Source organism: Thalia democratica, chromosome 1 (genome assembly GCF_965202585.1).
Source record: "Thalia democratica chromosome 1, ktThaDemo2.hap1.1, whole genome shotgun sequence".
In the NCBI taxonomy this organism is placed as follows: domain Eukaryota; kingdom Metazoa; phylum Chordata; class Thaliacea; order Salpida; family Salpidae; genus Thalia; species Thalia democratica.
In genome coordinates, this window is record NC_139165.1 from 52,476,964 (window position 1) to 52,497,593 (window position 20,630).

General features: G+C 24.6%; 1 protein-coding gene across 1 annotated transcript; it reads left to right on the top strand.

Moving 5' to 3' along the window:
- Nucleotides 1-586: 586 nt before the first annotated feature.
- LOC145831604 (5-cytosine rRNA methyltransferase NSUN4-like) lies at nt 587-10,494 on the top strand. Its single transcript, XM_082938913.1, has 5 exons — nt 587-1,334; nt 1,647-1,801; nt 3,808-3,941; nt 7,458-7,557; nt 9,711-10,494. The coding sequence occupies exons 1-5, from the start codon at nt 599-601 to the stop codon at nt 9,897-9,899; spliced, it is 1,314 nt and encodes a 437-aa protein (XP_082795039.1). The 5' UTR covers nt 587-598; the 3' UTR covers nt 9,900-10,494.
- The last annotated feature ends 10,136 nt before the right edge of the window (nt 10,495-20,630 follow it).

Genomic DNA, 20,630 nt, shown 5'->3' on the forward strand with positions numbered 1-20,630 from the left:
TTCAAGTTAAAGCTTTTATAATATGGTTCTAATGTTATGAAAATTTTAAGGTTTCTGCACACTTGAGCTACTCAAGGTAATCCTAGTCAGTTTGAAATTCTTAATAAATCAGACTACATAGTTTGAAATTTTTTGAAAAAGTTAGGATGACTGAGACTTGCTAGACTTTTTTGCAAAACTTAGGCTAGATTGGGTATTTATTAAATATGAGACTAGTTTTTTTGCTTTTAACATTATTTCTTAAAAACAGTTTTTTATATAGTTGTTTGATATTTTTTAGATATTTTTAGTTAGTTAATTTTTACTAATAGTATTTATTTTTTTCTCTATTTTTAAAAATTTTTGTGTGTAATCAGGCCACAAATTTTTTTCTGCAAAAAAAGTACGTATTGTAATACAAAAAATTTTAGTAATATATAAGTAAAATAATTTTCAGTTTTGTTATATACGTGTATTTAAGTTAAGACAGTCATTAATTAATACAAAAATAGTTGTTCTACACACTAAATTTATAATATTTAAAATTAGCTTTGTTGTAACCTTCTTATAAGGTTTTATCTAATGAAATAGTTTTTTCTAGCTGTTTAATGAAAAAGGAATGTTATCTTTTAGACCAGTTTTAAGGTTTACTGGTTTTAATGCCAGAGAAAATTGCTTACCTTTCTCAATTCAACAGTGTAGGTGCAAGTATAGGAGTTCTAAAAAGAAGTTAAATGAGTATAAGTATCTTGAACTTCGAAAAAGAAACTCTTCTACAGAAATAGCAAAGGAGTATTTTGATCTTCATTATCCTAAGTATCTTTCCCAAAACTTATGGGCATCAGTGAGGTGTGCTATGTTATCTCGAAAAAAGTATAGTTGTGTCATTAATAAGTTTAGTAAAATATCTAGTGAAACTGAACAGTTTTATTTAAACCAAGGAGCATTAGATGTTGCTGATGAAGGTCACAACTCTCTAAAGTTTTATAAAAAACTAATTGATGAAAAAATTGAAAATTTGCATGAAAATATAGAAAAAGAAATTGATGATGATAAAGCATTATTAGATTATGATAAAGTTTGTAAACTACAAAATCATTTAGATTTTGTTGAAGACTTAACATCTTCTCCTATATCTTTTAAAGCATATATTTTTCCAAGAGAAGATTTTACAGAATTTGAAGATGTGTATAAATATGCAAGTAGCAGTGATGTGTTGCCCTATTTTCTTTTAGATGCTGCTTCAGTTTTACCAGTTTATCTTCTTAACCTAAAACCAGATGATTCAGTATTAGATCTTTGTTCAAGTCCAGGTGGAAAGCTTACAACTATCCTTCAAAGTTTGGGAACAGAAGGTAATTATACAAGGTTTGCTATTGAAATTTACTTTAAGTTTATTAAAATTTAATACAGTATGCAAGGTTTTATTATACTTTGTTTGTAAGATTGCTTAAAATCTAAACTGTTTTAAAAACATACACATTTTTAGTATTATCTTAATATTTATGAATATATATAATTTATAGTGTGTACAGAGCAATTAAATTAAAAAAATGTTAAATATATGTTATTAAACTAGTTATTTCTTACAATGTTAATTTTTTGCAATGAATGCATTTGTTCTAAAAATGTTTTATCATTATCATACGTTACAAAAACATGAACAGGAAGTATTGTTGGTAATGATGTTTCAAAGCAACGACTTACAAGATTAAAGAAAGTAGTAAAACAATATGTACCAAAAGACAGCAATACAAAAATTAAACTCGTCAATTTAGACGGAAGATTATGGGATGAAGTTGAAGTATCTTCTTATGATAAAGTTTGTTTAAAGTAAAATTGTGTTTTTTTTAAATATTAATGGCATAGGGGTAAGGCACTTTTTTACATGTTGATCTTATTTTAAATATTTTTAACTAAGATAGCAGTTGCTTTTTATCGTTTTGTAAAATTCAAATTAGTTTTTGAGATATGAGGGGACAAAGTCAGAAAAGCTCAACAGGTTCCTTATGAAAGGACCAAAGTAAAAAGGCAAAAAAAAAGATTATTTCACTAAAATCTATCTTCTACAGTTTTAATGCAATTTTTCTAAAACTTTCTTAGTATAACATTAACTTAAAAAAAAACATTTTGTTTGTAGGGTTTTTTTCTATTTTAAGTAAAAATTAAAAAAAAGAAAACTATTATTAAATTTTAATTAAGATAAAAATTTTACAATATTATTTTTTCTATTAATGCAAGGAACTTTTGCTAAATATTTGAGGTAAATTGACCAAAAAATGAAGGAAAAGATATATTTTTGGTCAAGTTTTGAAAATTTCAAGAAAATTTGCAGTGAATTTTTTTTTCTTCTGTACATTTGTATTGGAAAACTTTTATACAAGTGGCGATATCTCAAAAATTAATAAAAATTTTATTATTCTGTAAAAAGTATTTTATAGTATATAAATGTAGCTTTCATATAAGGTCTAATGTTAATTTTGTTAAAAAAAGTTTTTTGGATCTGTCTATGCCGTTATTTATAAAAAAATTTTAATAATAAAATGTTATAGATTTAAAATAGTCAAAAATTTTAAACACAAAAAGCCTTTTATTTATCTGTCTTAATTTTTTCATAATTATAATGAATATTAAAGCTGTAATTTTGTTTAAATTAACTTATTATGAGTAAAACTTTAATTTTCTATTATATCAGAACTACCACACTAAGACACTCAGGATAACTCAAGATGTTTTGAAATTTTTGAAATCCAAATAATTGAGGACAACTCAATAAATTTTAAATTTGTTTTTTAAACTTAGGCTCACTCAGAATATTTTTGTTTTTAAAAAAAAAAACTCTGGAACAGTTTTTACGATTTCTGAAATCTCAGGTCATTTTTTTCTAGATTTTGAATGAAATTTAATCGACTTATATTTTGTAATTTTGTAACTAATTTTTTTGAAGAACTTGATTTTATTAATAGAAGTTTTTTTTTTTAAAGGAATAAAAAACACAGGATAACTCAGAACAGTTTTTTGTCACTCAGGGCAGTTTTCTTGGCTCAAAGAGTGACTATCCTGTTATATAAGACAATCCATTATATGTATTTATTTTGCAATTTTTTTAAAGTAATATTTTACTCATAATACATGAGACTTTCATTTCATAAACACATTTATTAATTTAAAAATCTTAAATAGAATGTATAAATTAATAAAATATTTAGTTTTATCTATAAAATCTGAACTGATAATAAATAAAAATTATTAAGACAAAATAAAGAATGATAAGTTGGATTTTTGTCAATTTGTATTTTTTTAGTGAAAATAGTAAACTTTTTATCCTTTTTATGATTTTCAAGAATAAAGTGGTTTGCATTAGTAATTAAACATAGTATGAACAAATGATCAGATAAGTAGTTTAAAAAATAGTTAAACAAACTTTAGAAAAAAAAAGTTTATATAGTTTATAACGCCTTAATAATTTATTTGTTCAATATGACTATATAGATTCTAATTTTATTGATGTATGTATGAATTTAAACTTTTTTGAGATTTGTTGATGATAAGTTGAGTTTTAATAATTTATACTTTAAAACTAGATTATAGTTGAAAAACAATAAATAAATCTTATAAAAATTTTCTGTAGTTATCTATTTGTTAAAAAAAAAAACAAAACTGCAAGATTTTAAGTATTCTGAAGATTATTTTAGTAGTATTGAAACATTTATCTTTTTATAGTTCATCATAAAGTTAATTTATTTATTTTTAAACGAAATTTTTATACATTAAGAATAAGTTGCATGAGTAGTAACAAAAATATTCAAAATACAATTTTTTTTGTAGGTATTAGTTGATGTACCTTGTACTAACGATAGATTTGCAATGTATGAACATGAGCGTGACACTGATTGCATCTTCAGTAAATTAAGAAAAAGAGAGCGTCAAAAACTTCCAAAAGTTCAAGCAGAGTTATTAAAGTAAGTATTTTTGTTAAAAGAGTAGCAAAATAAAATATTTTGCATAGTCTTAAGTTAGTTTTTTATTTATACTCACGAATCTAAACGTTATAGTTGTTTAATCAATATAAAGTTCTTAGGTTTCGTAAAACTTTATATGCTGTTTGGAAGAACATTTACTGTATCAAAATATTTATTAAAACTTAATTAAAAATTTAGACTTGTTTTCAAACGTTTGTTTTCAATTTTTTTTAGCTGATAGTGTATACTATTAAGAATATTACTATTAAGCTGATTGATATCTAAAAATGTATTTGCATCAACTTTAATTATTTTACTTTTAAAAACTTAAAAGTACTATAAAAAGATTGAATATGTATATTGTATTTCTGTAAATATTTGTCTGTATAAAATCGTCTGATTACTTGTATCACACCAGTTTGCTTTTGCCAATAATTTCTAAAAGAGTATAAATATTTATAAATAAGTAAAAGTTTGTAATGGTTTTTGTTTAATTTTTACTTTTTTGAGACATCATGAAGTTTATAATTGTTAAATAACGTTGCTGTTTTTTATTTAAAAGTTAAAAAAGCTGTCAATTACACAAAAAAGCTTTTGTTTTTGATTGAGATTGAAGTTACTTTTAAATATAAATTGGAATCTTTTATCATTGTTATTGTTTACATAGGCGTAGTTCTATTTTTTTATTTGATGCATCTATATGCAAACAGAATAAATAGTTTAAATAATGCACTGTAGTGAAAAGGCTTAAGAAAGTAAAGCTTTCTTTATATATAAAAATACATAACATTTAAGTTTAGATTTTATTCCTTTGATTTTATGTAAAACTGGTTTTTCAAACATTAATATGATGATTTAAACATTCAAGTTCAAGATTTTAAGATCAACATCTCAAATACTAATTCAAAAACAAAACAGACTAACCCGAAATTCAAATTAATCATGATTCTAATAAAGAAAAATTTAAAGATATAGTTTACAATCACTCGTAACTATCATTTGAATTTGACTTGATAGAGTTTAAATATGACAAACCAACTTAAACACTAAAATGCTGGCAAATAAGTTTAATAACAGTTAAAAGCTAATATTTTTATACCCAATACATACAGAGTTGCTATAAAACCTGGAATCCTGGGAAAACCTGGAATTTGACAATTTAGACTAAAACCCTGGAATTTTAAACAAGTTTTACATTTTAAATATTAAAATTTCAATTTGACACAAAAAATTTATCATATAATTAACTTTTTTTGTCAACATTTTTAAAAAACACATATTAAGTAGCTTTACAGTACCTTTTCAATGTTTTTATACTATTTAACACAGTTTTTTATCTTTAACTTTATTTTAAACTAAGAATAGATCAAAAAACGTGTACTTTTAAAAACCTGGAGGGAAATTTGAAAAATGAGTTATTACTATTATACTAATAAGTAACAAGACCCTGAGTATTACATAGTTGATCTAGATTAGTTCACAAAAAAAAAAAACTGTTTACAATTTTAAATCTGAACATTCATCTTAAACAGTTTTATTTATTATTATATATTTTGATTTTTCGAAAACTAATAAAAAGATCTCAACTTCTAGAGGAGAAATTATAATTATTAAGTTCTTTCAAGGTATTTTATTTACAGTAATACAAAAACTAAAATTAGCTTATTAAAATAAAAATGTTTTCTTTAAATATTATGGCATCGAGGAGACTTTTTTATCATGCTTTGACTTTTTCGTCTTCTTTATAAAAATAGTTAGTAATATTCACATCAGTTTAGTGATTTAGATTCTAAAGTGTCATAACTTGTACAACCAGATAAATTTAAAAAAATAGACTTTTACCTAAAGTTTTTGTTATTAATTTTTAAACAAGTATTAAGTTTTATATTTATATTTTGACTTTAATCTTATCACCAGCTTTTAAAAATGTGATCTTAGATACTTGAAAACATGATATATAAATTCTAAATGTGGTGTTTAAAATTCTCAAGACATTTAAGTTTTATATTCTAATGTTTGAAATTTGTAAATGCGTGTAAATCTCTAGTTTGTTGTTTTTGAGTTTGAAGAACTCTTTATTAAAACTAGTTTTAGTCTATAACGTTTTAAATAATGAATAACTTAAATATTACTATAATAATGAATAAAGATAGATGTTAAAATATTATACAATGAGCTATACAGCTCTACGTCCCTTCAGCTCATTTAATCCACAAAAATTTACTATTTAAACCTATATTTTGTAACTACTCAATATTAACTATTTACAAGCATAGTTGTTTTCCAAAAATAGTATTTAATGCATCGAAATAAGCTTGGAAATCAAACGTGCGATAGGAAACTAGACTGAGTTAGTAGTCTTTCATTAGCTGACTAGCTAGGTTTGATTCTAGACTTAGCTTTTAAATTACAGTAACCTGCCGCGAATCTACTCAAATTGTGTCCACATCTGAAGATTTATAGATAAACAAGAGATAGAAAATATACCTACTAGTACTATATTGACTGTTTTCTGATAATGCATTTGATTAAAAACAGTTTGATAATTTATAGATAGTGCAAAATCAATGTATCATATGTTTGTGTTGTGAACTTTTATTATTGCTAGATTATTGTAATGTTTTTTTCAGAATCACTAAAACTGTTGTTAATTATTTAAAATTATGGTACACTGAGGCACAATTAAATGTTTATCCATCGGTCAAGGAAAATAGTTTACAAAGTTAAAAAGTATAAAGGGTTGCCACTTTACCTGGAAACCTGTAAAAACCTGGAATTTTGAACAATAATCACTTAAAAACCTGGAATTTTAACAATTTTTGAAACACATTTGAAGTAGCTTTACAGTATCTTTTCAATCTTTTTAACTATATAATACATTTTTTTACCTTAAACTTAAGTTTAAACTAATAATAGACTCAAAAACAAGTTTAAATTACCTGGAAGAAATTTTGAAAACCTGGAGAAAATTTGCCAAAAGTCAGTGGCAACCCTGAGTATAAAGAAACAAGTTAGCATTTAAAATTTGACATAAACAAATTAAATAAATAGTTTCAATACATAGAATAAATTTGATTTGTATAATATTAATGAATTTTCAAATTAGTATTTATTTTTATTTTATGAAAATTCTAAAATGCTATAGCTAAACGAGAATGCGTAGATTCACGAGAGGTAAGTGTAACATTTGCAATAGCTGGCCTAAACCAATAAAATGTCCAAGAATAGTTCTAGACATATTTGTTTAAATTTTTTTTAAATACTAAATTAAAATAGCATAAAAACTAATAGGTACGATAGAAAATAATCAATAGCTAATAATGAAAAAAATTGAGACTGTTCGGTACTTGAATAAGCAACATAAATTATTAAATTGTCAATATAAATTGTATTTATAAAAAAACTGTCAGCTATCATTAAAGCTTAATAAATGTTAATTTAACTTAACAGTTGACTTTATTTATTTTTGTATTAAATAAGCTAGCAGAGTTGTCTAACTATGTTATATTTTTTTAGAAGTGCAATACTGGCATGTAAACCAGGTGGTTCTATTGTTTATTCAACATGCTCAATTTCTCCTTTACAAAATGATTTCATTGTGAACTATGTCATTCAAGTAAGTTTGTCTTATTTTAGGTAGATTGTATGTGTGTATAAATGTTTTATCTTTTAACTATACATATCTTGTTAAACTGGACTTTTTATTTTTAAAATCAATGTTGTTTGTGTGTATATATATTTTTAATTTGTTGTTTTTACTGTTTAAACCGATAATACTCAGAGTGTGAACTTAAATTAATTCCCTGTGTTCATAAATATTGACAAGTATTTTAAGTGTTTATAAAATTTATTAAACTGTATTTTATTTTAAAAAACTTATTTTGATACCTCAAAAACAAGTTATAATAGTTTTTTAGTATAACACTTATACTTAAAATATAATTAGTAGATTTAGATTGGAAACATTGTACATTTGGTTAAGTTTTTTGCGCAGAATTTAATTTTAGCTACTTACTGTGCTGAACAGATTTTTAAAACTTTGGAACTACTTGTATAAATCATGAAACAATAAATTAAATAATACTTCTTAAAATTACCTTTTTTTTTGTTATACTGTTTCCATTTTAGGTAGACTTGTGTTAATTTAAAATTTTCTATCAAAAAAAGAATTGGGTACTACTTTCCATTGCTTTTTTGAACATTTTTATATCAACATTTAAAAAATAAGTTAATAACATTTTTGAGTTGTTTGCTGTTTTGAAATCTTTGCAATTATAATAAAAACTATTTTTTTTAGACATTTAAAAATAGTTTGTTTATAAAATATAATAAAACTTTATGCAAAAGTAAAATTTAAATTAAAAACTAGTTGACAGTTAAAATAATTTTTTTAAATGTTGTGTTTTGCGAAATTCTTCAAACACTAAAACTTTAGACTCAAATTCAATTCCCACTAACTCAGGCTAATTCAATAGTTTAGAAATTCATTTCATGACGAGTCCAGTTTAATTTTCTTTAAAACTTCGGCTGACCTATTTTAACTTTTCTTATACAATTCCGATAGTTTTTGATTTTGATTCGGAAGAGATCGATTATTTTTCTTAAAATAAATTTATTATGTCTATATCTCAATCTACGGGATTGTTATTTTGTGAAATTTGTTTATTTTATTGCAGTTCAATTAATTTCTTCGTTGTATGTAAGAATACTTGTAATTTTGTTGCTTTAATTATTAAGTATTCAAAGTTAGTTGTTTGATTATTTTGATAAAGAGTATTGCTACAATCTACAGCCAGTGGTTTCTAGCTATAAAAGGTGTAAAATATATTTAACGAAGAACAGGTTATCAAACACTTTAAAATTGTTTAGTTATTGTACTATAAGGGGCAGGTAAAGCTTTTTTTACAACTTAGATTTTGAAAAAGCTGTAAGTTTTATATAAAACTGCTAGGAAAAACTATGTTCTGTATCGAACATGTTGTAGTAGTTATAGATTTGATCTTAATAAAATCTATCCAAGAGCTATTGAAGCATGTTTTGCGTGGTCATAGTTTTTGTAATAATATAAATTCAAATAATTAAAATAAAATATATTTCAATATTTAGTAAGGCTATTGTGTCTATTTAAATCCTGACGAGTTTATAAACTTTTAGGAAAGACATAATACTTTTTTAAAAGTTTAGTCTGTTTAATTATTAGTTACCTCGGTAAGAATACAGTATCATATATTTTAAGTTTTATATATATTATGCAGTCTGATTCTTTGTTTTATTAAGTTTTTTTTCTAATGTATACTATTTGCTAAACCACGATTTTGAATTTATTAACTAGTAATTATAATTAAAGCTAAAACTGAGATGTTTTTCACCGTCATACAATTAGCAATAAGACAAAATTTAAGATTTTATGAACAACAATTTTTACGTATATATAGGCCTAATTAAAAAATTAATAATCTTTTCTTTGTATCCAACAGTTAAAAAGTGGGTAAGTTAGCTTGTTGAGAACTGTTGTTGATACGGTGGTGAGGTAAGATAAGTCAAAATGAGTGGTTTCACTGTAAAGTTACACAAGTTTTTGAGTAAAAAGTAATAACTTAATTGTGCATTCCTCTATATTACAATAAAAGTGTTTAATCGTTTTATATAGAGTATATTATACTATATAAGTACTATTTTACTTTACAAGAATTATTTTTTATATTTAAAATTAACGTTTTTAAAGCAAATGATCACGTCAATATTATTAAATTTTTGATAAAACAACAGGAGCTTCAGGAGGAACTCGATATCAAAGTCACATCCCAGCCGCTTGACTATTTCGTCAGATCCTTTTCCGACCATTTCAACTTTTTTTCAAAAACAATGGAAGGCATCCCGCCACATGGGGTTTTAGTTTACCCTACTTTAGATTGTAATTTTGGACCTATGTACATGTCAAAACTAGTTAGAGAATGATTGCTTTTCTAAACTATCGTAAAAATTGTCTTCTAGATGATAGTTAAACCACGTTAACTTAGATAATAAATTTATTTCATTCTTAGTATAATTTTTAATGACTTGATTCTTAGCTTTACTCATTGATATTTTAAATAGGTAATTTTAAATGTTTATAGTTTTTCAATTTAGAAAATTTTTAATTTTATTTCAAACAGCTCGCAGTCTTTTTTTTTTGTAAAGTAATATTACTAAATTAAAAATTACTACGTTCTAGTTGCAGAACATTAAAGTCTTTAATTGATACTTGTAAATAGCTCTCAAGTATTCAATAACTTAATATAGTAAGAATAATAAATGTTTGTGTTTAGTTAAACTTAAAATACATCATTGCTATGTGCTACAACAGGCTTAGACCTAGGAAGCTATTTTTTTGTGCTGTCTATTTATGTGATTTTCCAACGTCAAAAAATTTTACCTAGCGAAATTCTAAAATTTTTGTTTTTGAAGGGCAACAAAAGTACTCTAATGTGCATATACAATTTTTAAAGTTTGCTTTCTACAAAAATAAGATTTATACAGTCTATGTACATACATATATCTTGTATTATCTAGTGTGACTAATATTTATTGTTTTATGGCTTAATTAGTTTATAAATCAGTGTGCCTAAGTCGCGTATAACAAGAGTTTTGTATTTATTCATTTGAATTAATGTAAAAGCAATATCTATTCAAATAATAATTCTAATGTAGCCTAAAAATTATTTAAATTTTTTTTTTAAATAATTAAAAACAGTTTTAGAGTAAAAGTTAACAGTCCGTAAGTAGAAGCTTTCTTATTTTTGCCAGTTTTCTGATTTTCCATAAAAGTATAGGCGTTTTCAAACTTAAAAAAAGGTTAATTAAACTTGTGTTTAAGTTAATTTTACCTTTTAACAAGCTGATAAAAAATATAAACTTAAACAAGAACACTTTTCTTAATTAAAAAAGAGGTTTTGAAGCAGTCCAGTGTTTCCCAAGCTTATTTTCATAATTGGCAGATAATTAAAAAAAACTAGTCGCCTCCCTTTATTCAGGGATTGGTAGGCATTGTTAGTCGTGGGCGAAATTTTAAAAATATTTTCAAGCCGGACTTTTAGTTACAACGTACCTTTTCCATTCTTCATTAAAATTCACAGAATAGCTAGTGTAGATTAGTTGTTTACAAATTTACTTTTTTGCCGCCATACTAGTAATCGTCCCATTTTTATACTCATCATTACAAGCCCCCGAGCATCTAGTATAAATAAGTTAATATTTATCTTCTGTTTGCCATCTTAACTTGTTAAGGGGCAAATACTAATAAGCAAACTAAAAAGTAAAAGTTCTAAAATCCAAAAGTCCCCCTCCCGACTTACTAAAACCTTTTAAAAAAGGATAATATTGCCCTTTAAAAGGAACCCTGTTCTAAAGGATATACATTAATTAAAAATCTATATGAAATTAAAAATACTTACTGAAAAAAATAATATGGGTAAAGTTGTTTATATAACACTAAGCTAAATTAATAGTTTTTATTGATATATATATTTATAGGGTCCATGTGTTCACAATCTTGTTAAGGTTAAAAAATACAAAACTGTTACTAAAAGAAAAAAACTAAATTTTTATTTGTGTCGACTACATAATTTTGCTCAATGTACTGAGTAAAGAGCTTATTTAAATAATAAACGTGGTAATTAATCATTTTATTAGTTTCGGCGAGAAAATAATCTCACCTTGTCAAACAATTAACAAAATACACTTAACAATAATGTTTACGTGATAATTAAAACTTATTCATGCGTGAAAACGTAAACAAACTTAGGTTTTTCTTATTTAAAACTTTCAATTTTATAAAAAATAGTTGAGTAAAATATGTACTTATTTAACAAATTAATGCAATGAGTTAAACTTAAAATGAAATAATTTGTTTTAAATTAAAACCAAGTTTAAACAAAACTGAAAACATCAACGAAAAAGTCTAGGGATACTTTATGTTAGTATCGTACACTTAATAAATATAATCCGACTCTATAGTTGCTATGCTGAAAAACGACAACGTCATTACTAACCGTAACGCTGCAACTGATTATCATTCGAAAGTCAAACAGCATGTCTGTAAACCATGTCGCAAACCTTGAGTATAAAGTTCAAAAATCCTGGAATTTCGAACAAAAATCACTAAAAAACCTGTAATTTTAAACTAATTTTACGTGTAAACTGATTAAATTAGATATCAAATAGATAAAAAAATCTACCATAAAGATATTTTCTTTTGTATTATTCAAATTTTTATTTAAAAAAAAAACATTTAAAGTAGCTTCACAGTACCTTATCAATTTTATTATACAACTTAAAACAGTTTTTTTTTATTACCTTAGATTCAACTTTATACTAAAAATATATAAAAAAACTTTTTCTATATAATCTTGAGATTTTTATAAAAATAGCTTTATCAACCCTGTATAAGTAAATAAGTTGTTTGGTAAATTGTAGTTTTAAGAAGTATGCTTGACTATCAATTTATACAAGCTAATATACTATATATACATATAAATACTTTTGGTAGACAACAGTATCAAATAACAATGTTTATTTAAAGTTTTTATAGTAAGCTAAGCTGTATCATTTGAAGCATTTAAGCACAAAATTTGGTCCATCGTACACAAATGAGTTGTGTTACAACTTGAAACAAATTAAAGTTTCCGACAAACTAACTAAATGCAGGTAACAATGTAATATCAGCAGATGGTTGAGTGAAAGTTCTTCTTGAAATTATGATATATCTAGTTACAAAAATTCAAGTTTTATTTATTATTTTGAGAAGCCATATCTCAAAAAATTAAAAATGTACTAGAATTAACAAAATATCAGACAAAAAACATAAATCACTGTTGCTAAAATTAGCAATACTTTGGTAACTTTTAAAATTTATTATAACCAATTATCAAAGGATGACTTTAAATATGAATTAAGAATATGTTACAATGCAAAATAAATATTGAGTGTGACAGTAACAATTTTGATTTTTAATTACTCACAATAACTCAGAATAATAAGTTTTTAATTTGAGTTGTCACAATTTGAGTCGTCGTACATTTAGAGCAGATATATAAATAGATAAAACAAAAATTATAATACATGTTGGACATATTAATATTTCATGTGACAAAACTTTTCAATATTATCCTTTTATTTTCTAAGCTAAAATGATCATTGCATAAAGTTTTTTATGAGCTTTAAATTTTTCAAATTAGAAAAAAAACTATATGATACTTGTTTTAATATAATTTAAATAAAAGCACTCAGTTTTTAATAAAAAAATATATACTTTGCGCAGAGGAATTTGAATTTAAAAGCCTGTCAAGTAACATTTATTTTGAAACATATTAAACAGCAAGCACAAGTCAAAGTGCGAGCCATATTTGATCTTAATTGATATGAGAGGTAAAATAAAGTTAGTTATTTTTTACAGAAATAAAACAGTTCTATTTTATAAACGTTTCTATTTAATAATAAACTAATGACCTTACCTAATAGACGATGAAGGCATTTGTGCCATACAGTCTAGTGCTAACAGACTTTGACTTTTTATTTCCTTCTTTACTAGTGTTTAATCAATTGTTCTTTTTACTGTAAAACATTACAAGTTTTTTAATTTAATATTTAGTTTTAAGTCATTGGCTCGAATTAGTTATGTACAATCTACTTAATCTTTTAGCTTTGTAAATAGGCTAAAGAAAGTGGGCCAACAGCTTTTTTCAATTTTATCATCGAAAGCCAAGACTTTGATGCAGATTTTTCCCCATATGAACAAGTCGATAAGCTGCATAGGGGCTAAAGGGGGGTTGTGACTAGGCTAGTTGAAGGGCAATCTTACTTGCAATAATTATTTTTGGGTTCGAAATAAGCAGCAAAAAATGTTTTTTGGTACATTTCACGAGCAATTTGAAACTTACGCTAGATACTCTGGGGTTTGAATTCATTTGGGGCAATTATTTTGCAGTTTTCTAAAAAAATGACGTTAATTAAAATGAGTTAACTTCATTTATAACGTATGTTAAAATTCTCTTCCATCTATTGCCGCGCTCGGTTTTAAATATGATTTTTTCTTAGTATAACTTTTTTATATAAGTATCTCAAACAAATATGCAGCAGTGCTTACATCATTTTACAAAAAACTGTGTACATATAGTCCGTTTTTTAGTATGATTCCAGTAGAATCGCATGGAAGAAATTTTCTTCACTATTTTTAGTAAATAAAGTGTTTAAATTGTAATTTTTTTCAAAACTAGGTTTAAAAACAAAAAAAAAGTTATATACACATATTTTCGAGAAACAAATTTACTTAAATAATTATCTAGTTAATTTTATTTTCTATACATAGTAATACAGTTTCTATGCACTTTTTAGAAAGACTGAAAACCATAATTAAAGTTTTAAACATGTTTATTGAAGATAACTTTAACTAGTTCTTTTGTTATTTTCCATTTACTGAATTTTATTTCAAATAAAAATGCTCCTTAAATCAAATATAATTATTTATATTTAAAATAAAATATAAATCAAATCAATTTATCATTTATTTTCGAAAAAAAAATCATAAAATCAAAAAAGCGTTTTTTTTAATTTTATTGCACGTATTTTGTCTTACTAACTAATTATGCTTAAAATTTTCGTCACTAATTATTTTATTTTAATGTTTGTTTCAATTATTTTAAGCTAGAAATAAAGAGAACTTTGTTTATTTTATTAGTACTTTATTTTATTAGTGCAAAATTTTTTGGTATTGTATTTTTCTTTGATGACAGGGCTGCTTCTTTTTACCTTGTGCCACTGGCATTTTGTAACACCAGTGGCTTCTTCTCTACATTTGCAGGACTTGGCCAGTAGACACCTATTCCCCGCTAAGGCTTGAATTCTCATGAGTTTACAAACACGTTGACGCATAGAAAATTAAATAAAAAAAAGTTTTTAAGGGAAAAAATATCGAATATTTACTTTATTGAAACTTTATTTAATTCTAAGTAGACTAAACTTTGAATTCAATTTATTTCATTACATTCTAAAAAATATACATTTAAGCTTAAAATATGTATGTATAAAACTGACCATCTTTCTTTTTTTACTCTAAAAACTCTTTTAAGTGGCTCCTTTTTTTAGTAATTTTAGGACATTTCGTTTTTACTAAATCTTATTTATTTTTACTTTTTAAAGTAGCTATAACTTTTATTAATACTCAAGAACTCTAAAATATTCTAAATTATACTATTTAGTTGCAGAGAAAATTACATACTTTACATATATTATATTGTTTTAATTTGGTGCATGCTAAATTTTTGTTTTAAACAATTTAGTAAATGATAAAATCAATCAAAACAACTAGAAAATAGCTATTTGTGATTTAATGTGATACTTTATGAATATTATACTATATACTTTTTGCATCACTCTGTTTGTATCAATGATGTTTTGTTTTGAGTATATTGTTTCTTTATTCTGTACATATTTATTTTTTTAATCAGAATACGCAAATCTAATTTTAGCAGATAGCGGGTCTATTATCATATAATATAGTTTTATGTTGTCGTATTAATAAGACATTTAAATCTAGAAGTTAATGCAATAACAACTGTTGTAGTAAATAAAGGGATCTAGTAATTTAATTCAAACTTAAAAGTTTAAGAGAAATGTGTAAATAAGATGAAACTGATATGTTTTTACAAAACATTTACTGTACAAGTTACTAAAAAGAATTCAAATTAGTTCTTTAAATAAAATAATTTATAAAATTTGTCTTACACTTTACATAAACTACAAGACTCCGTCCTGGACAAGACGTTTAAAGGTAATCAAGTGGTGTGCGACTCGATAACCGAAAGGTTTTTTCGTGCACCAGGTCCTAGGACCAAACATTTTGAGCTTATTTTTTTTGTCGTTCAATTTTCTATATTGTGATACAATTTATACGCTAATTTTGTATGAAAAGTTAGTTTTTTATTACAGAAAGTTTTGTTATTAAATATTAGATATTACTAGTTTGACTTAAGTTTGTTCAAATAAACGTAATAAAGCTGTATATTTTGTTAAACAATAACTTTTATTCAACAACATAGTTTCCAAAGGTAATTAATTTATATCTGCTTACTAATATATTGTTTTATTTTATATGACTAATATGGTGTTAAGTAATCTTTAGAAGATAAAAGTATAATTTCAAGTTTTATTATTTGTTTCTAAATAAGCTTTGTTTGCATATTTTTAAGATAAAAAGATTTTACATGGTCATCCTGATGCAATAAGAAAGAACGACCTGATTTTTATTACCAAAAGCATTTTGATACATAAACGATGGTTTAATTAAATAATAATATCGAAAAAAAAAATTTAAGGTGACCGTAAAAATAATTGTTTGCTTTTTGCTTAGTTGTTAGGTGTTAAAAATTGTTGATATTTTAATGCCAACGGAATTCACAATTTTTGCTAATTGCAGTTATGTTGTTAAATAACCAAATATTTGTTTGTAATATTTGAACTACCGAAAAAACCTGATATAAACTCAATATCAAATACACAATGTAAGTTTACCTACCGAGTTATCTTTAAAAGTTTATATTATCATAGTTCAAAAGGTCTCTTAAGTCTATTTTGCTAATATTTAACCTATAAAACTCCTATTTGAAACTATTAAGTGAAAATTAAAACTTAAATAAATTTTTAATACTGTAAAACAATTCATAGTATAGATGATGTTATAACTTATACCAACTCAAAAAGTTCTACAACTGTCTCTCACAAACTAGTGTGGTTAGATATTTCACAAACTTACTAATAATAAGTTTCAAAAAGCTTTACTTTTATTTTAAGTGGTTTTTAAAGCTTCAGCCTTATTAATATCTTTTTAGATTTAAAAAAGATATATGAAATTGTTATAGTTGCTAATTTAATTTAATAACAAATATAAAATTATCTTAACTAAACAAAACATTATTAAAAATACTGAAAATTTAATTAACTTATATTGAGTTAATAACTTAGTTATTAAGAAAAGGCAGCAGTCATTTTATTGAGGTTCGGCTAAAAGCTTATTTTATCTAGTTAAGATTTAAAAAACCTAGCTTTTTGTAATTTGCAAGCACTTTATTAAAAGTTTTTCAATGCTTATTTTGTAATCGCCTAGGTCTAAAATAATCTAAAGCCTAGTATTATTATAAACACTGTTAATGTTTTTATTAACTGTACAAAATATTCAGCCTTGAATTAAAAAATAGTAATAGTTTGTGTTCAGATAACTTTACTTATTACTCTTGTAGGTTGAAAATATTTAGCAACACAACGATAATATCATCGATAAGTCCTAATGTCTATCCTGGACAAGATATTAAACTGTATTCATGGTGTATGGCTCGATAACCGAAAGGTTTTTTCGTATACCAATTTTTTGAGCGCATTTTTTTTGTCGTTTAATAAACATATTAGTGAGAACGTAACAGGTCGTAGAGTTACACATGGACTGTTGTTGATTGTCGTGCGGTTCAGTTTATTGCTAATTGTGACGGCGGTAAAACATCTAGGGTTTGCTGACGATGTTCGAAAACGTTGCTACTATGTTAATATTTTTTATTTTAAAAAGTATTCAAAACAAAACATCTAATGAAATAAGCATTGAGTCAGCAAAATAATATACTCATAAGCAAAACAGGCGTAGTTGTAGACTTTTCTTAAAAAAAACTTTAATCGTCCATACTAAATTAGCATTTTCTAGCTTAAAGTACGTTGCTTAACATAATTCTTTTATGGTTTATTTAAAAAAAAACACTTAAAAAAGTCTAAAAATGATAATACTGAAACGCTAATTCTATAGTAAACTAAAAAAATTAGGTCTTACCTTTTTTCATAGTGCTTAATTTTTTTTTTTCTTTAACAGGTATAAGTTTTCTAGATATATAGAATAACTAAAAGTAGAGATAGCTGTTAGCATAATAAAAATATGGCTTGGGTAAAATATTTGAAATTATTTATTCTTTATTCAGTAATAGGATAAGTAAGTCGATTTTTTACTATAACTGTTTGACTTAAAGAAGTATTTTTATAAAAATTAAATTTTTATAAATGTCGAGTTTATTCAATAAGCATTAAGTAAAGTCCACAACATTTTAAGCTGACCTAGAAATGTCATACATTTGTTGGGTTAAATATTGCAGAAAATTTTAGGTATTGCAGTATTTGCAGAACATGCAAGCACGGAAGTTACGAAATGATAATTTATACTTTATTTATTTTGACGTTTATAACATGCGTCTTTGTTAATTACTTTTTCAAAGGTCAAATAGTTACTATATAAGCAGTGATTTAATTCATTCTCCATAAGACTCAAAAAGCTTAAAGCAAAGTTAAATAGGAGTACAATTTGCGATAAATTATTTTTTTATAAATATAAAACACTTAAAAGTTGTTTAAAAAATATCTAAAGTTAAAAAAACATTTATTATAGTATTGTAAAGAATATACTTCGAAAAAATACTTCAAAATTGAAGTTTATTATTTTCAGCTTAATTACTTTAGTAGTAAATAGGATTCAAACATGAAAGCAATTTTAATTTTATTGGTCTTGTGCAGTTACAGTTAGTTTGGCCCTTTTATGTTTTACCAAGCGCTTTTTTTATAAACTAATTATTTTTTTCGAGTATCAAAACAATATTATGGTTCAATTACCACTTCTAAACTTAAATTTTTGTTCGATTCTCAATTTCATTATCATAAGTTTTAATTACTTTGTATCATACCATAACTACTATACTTTTAATTAATAACTTACTTTAATTATAATAACTAGACGTATTTTAACTTGGATAACTAATCAAACTTTATCTTGAAAAGTAACGAGGTTTTAAATATTAAATTATAGTAGTTCACTAAAAAAGTAAATTATTAATTGACTGTATTCAAATAAAAAACCATTTAAAGCTTTAGCCAACCAGCAAATAAGCATTGGAAGTGATATAGTGACAAAAGTAGGAGAGAAAGTTGAAGTGTTTTGTAACTCAGACAACTACTACAGATACGGAAAAAGATACAACAACGGTTAGTTCGAAAAGAAAACAATTCCATAAAAGTATCAATTTTCAAAAATCACATAGTATTTATGCATAATTAAAGAAAACAAAAATAATTTTGTGTTAAAAACTAAATTCATTGTCTTATTATTTTGCAAATGTATATAATTGTACAACAAAGCTTGTGATTACTTTTAAATAACTTAATTAAACTTTAGACGCAACTCCGACGCAAATTAAATGGTACATAGCCCCAATAATAGATGATTACTCAACATATCAAGCTCTTTGGAAATGGACTAACAATTCGGAAAGTGTATTCTTCGAACAAGATTACATTTCTAAAAATAAAGTGAGCGTCAGCGAAAATGGAGATATTCTTACTGTTAGTTTTAAATCTATTAGACTAAATGCAACGTGAATATTTCAGATGAATTAAATATATTTTATATTTTATTAATTAGAGCTGATATTCGATTAAAATTAGTTTAAACTTCGGTTAATTTTTAGTACAGTTTTGTATGAAATAGTTTAATTTACTCAGTTTTAAGTGAATCAACTTAAAACAGTACTATGTAGTAATTTTTATTTGTATTTATGTTAAAATTTTATGCTGTTTCACCTTAACAAAAATCAAATTAAATTACGTTCAATCGTATTTATAATTCTTAACCCTAACGTCTTTTCAATAGTTGACACCAGATATTCATGACGATGGTTTAAATATTTACTGTGCTGCTGAAGAAGATGTTGAAGTATTGTGGTTCGGAATAAGTCAGATCAGTTTATACAGTCAGTTTTTATTGAGCTTAGAACTACAATCAGAACACTATTAAAGTTACTCAGAATTTATTTAAAATACATATTGTTCTGAGATATTTGCAAGGACAGTTTTAAAAAAAGCTAAAAAAGTTTTTAGAAAAACATCCAAAAACATTTTAAAATTTTATTAGTTAAGGATTTTGAATCCATTTAGGTCTTAAAGTCTTTTTATGTTTCATATAACTTTTTTTCAATTTTCAGAACATGCAAACAACCCAACGGTTTTGAGAAGAAGCGGAGTATTAGGGCAGCAGAGAGAAAAAATTGGAGGTTGTTTGTCGGGATTCGGTTACCCGAAACCAAAAGTTACCTTCTACCAAAGTAATTTTAAAACTTTTGATTATGAAATTCTAAAATGTCATTTTCGATTTAGCTGCAATATTTTTTTCAAAATTTGATGATTTTTTTCTTATCTATATAGTACTAGTATTTTAAACACACTATTAATTTATTTAAGACGGAATTGAAATAGAAGATGTTGAAACAAGTGAGCTAATTTTACCCCACATTGATGGTTTTCAAGTTAGTTGTAAGCTTATTTACAGATACTTATAAAACAGTAATAAAATAAACAAACAAAGAAGTAAAGGGGAAAAATTCAGTTTTTTCACTAATAAAAATTCTAAAATAGGGATGGGCAAGTTACGGCCTGAACAAAACTTATATTATTTTATAAATCTTGAAAAAAAAGTAGCTTTTAAACATGTTATAACTTTAATCGCGACTAGGCTTCGGTGTTAAATTTTTGGTCACTTTCTTATAATTTTTTCGACCGACAAAAAATCTGATATTTGTTTTAAAAACACGGCAAGCCATGAAAGTGAATGTTTAATAAATTTAACCCGTAAGAACA

What these genes read in the sequence shown, in the direction of transcription:
- LOC145831604 (XM_082938913.1), top strand. Translation starts at nt 599, where the DNA reads ATGTTATCTTTTAGACCAGTTTTAAGGTTTACTGGTTTTAATGCCAGA. An exon ending in AAGTATCTTCTTATGATAAA is followed by an intron (nt 1,802 to 3,807) that starts GTTTGTTTAAAG and finishes TTTTTTTTGTAG; the next exon opens with GTATTAGTTGATGTACCTTG. An exon ending in TTGTGAACTATGTCATTCAA is followed by an intron (nt 7,558 to 9,710) that starts GTAAGTTTGTCT and finishes ATAAAACAACAG; the next exon opens with GAGCTTCAGGAGGAACTCGA.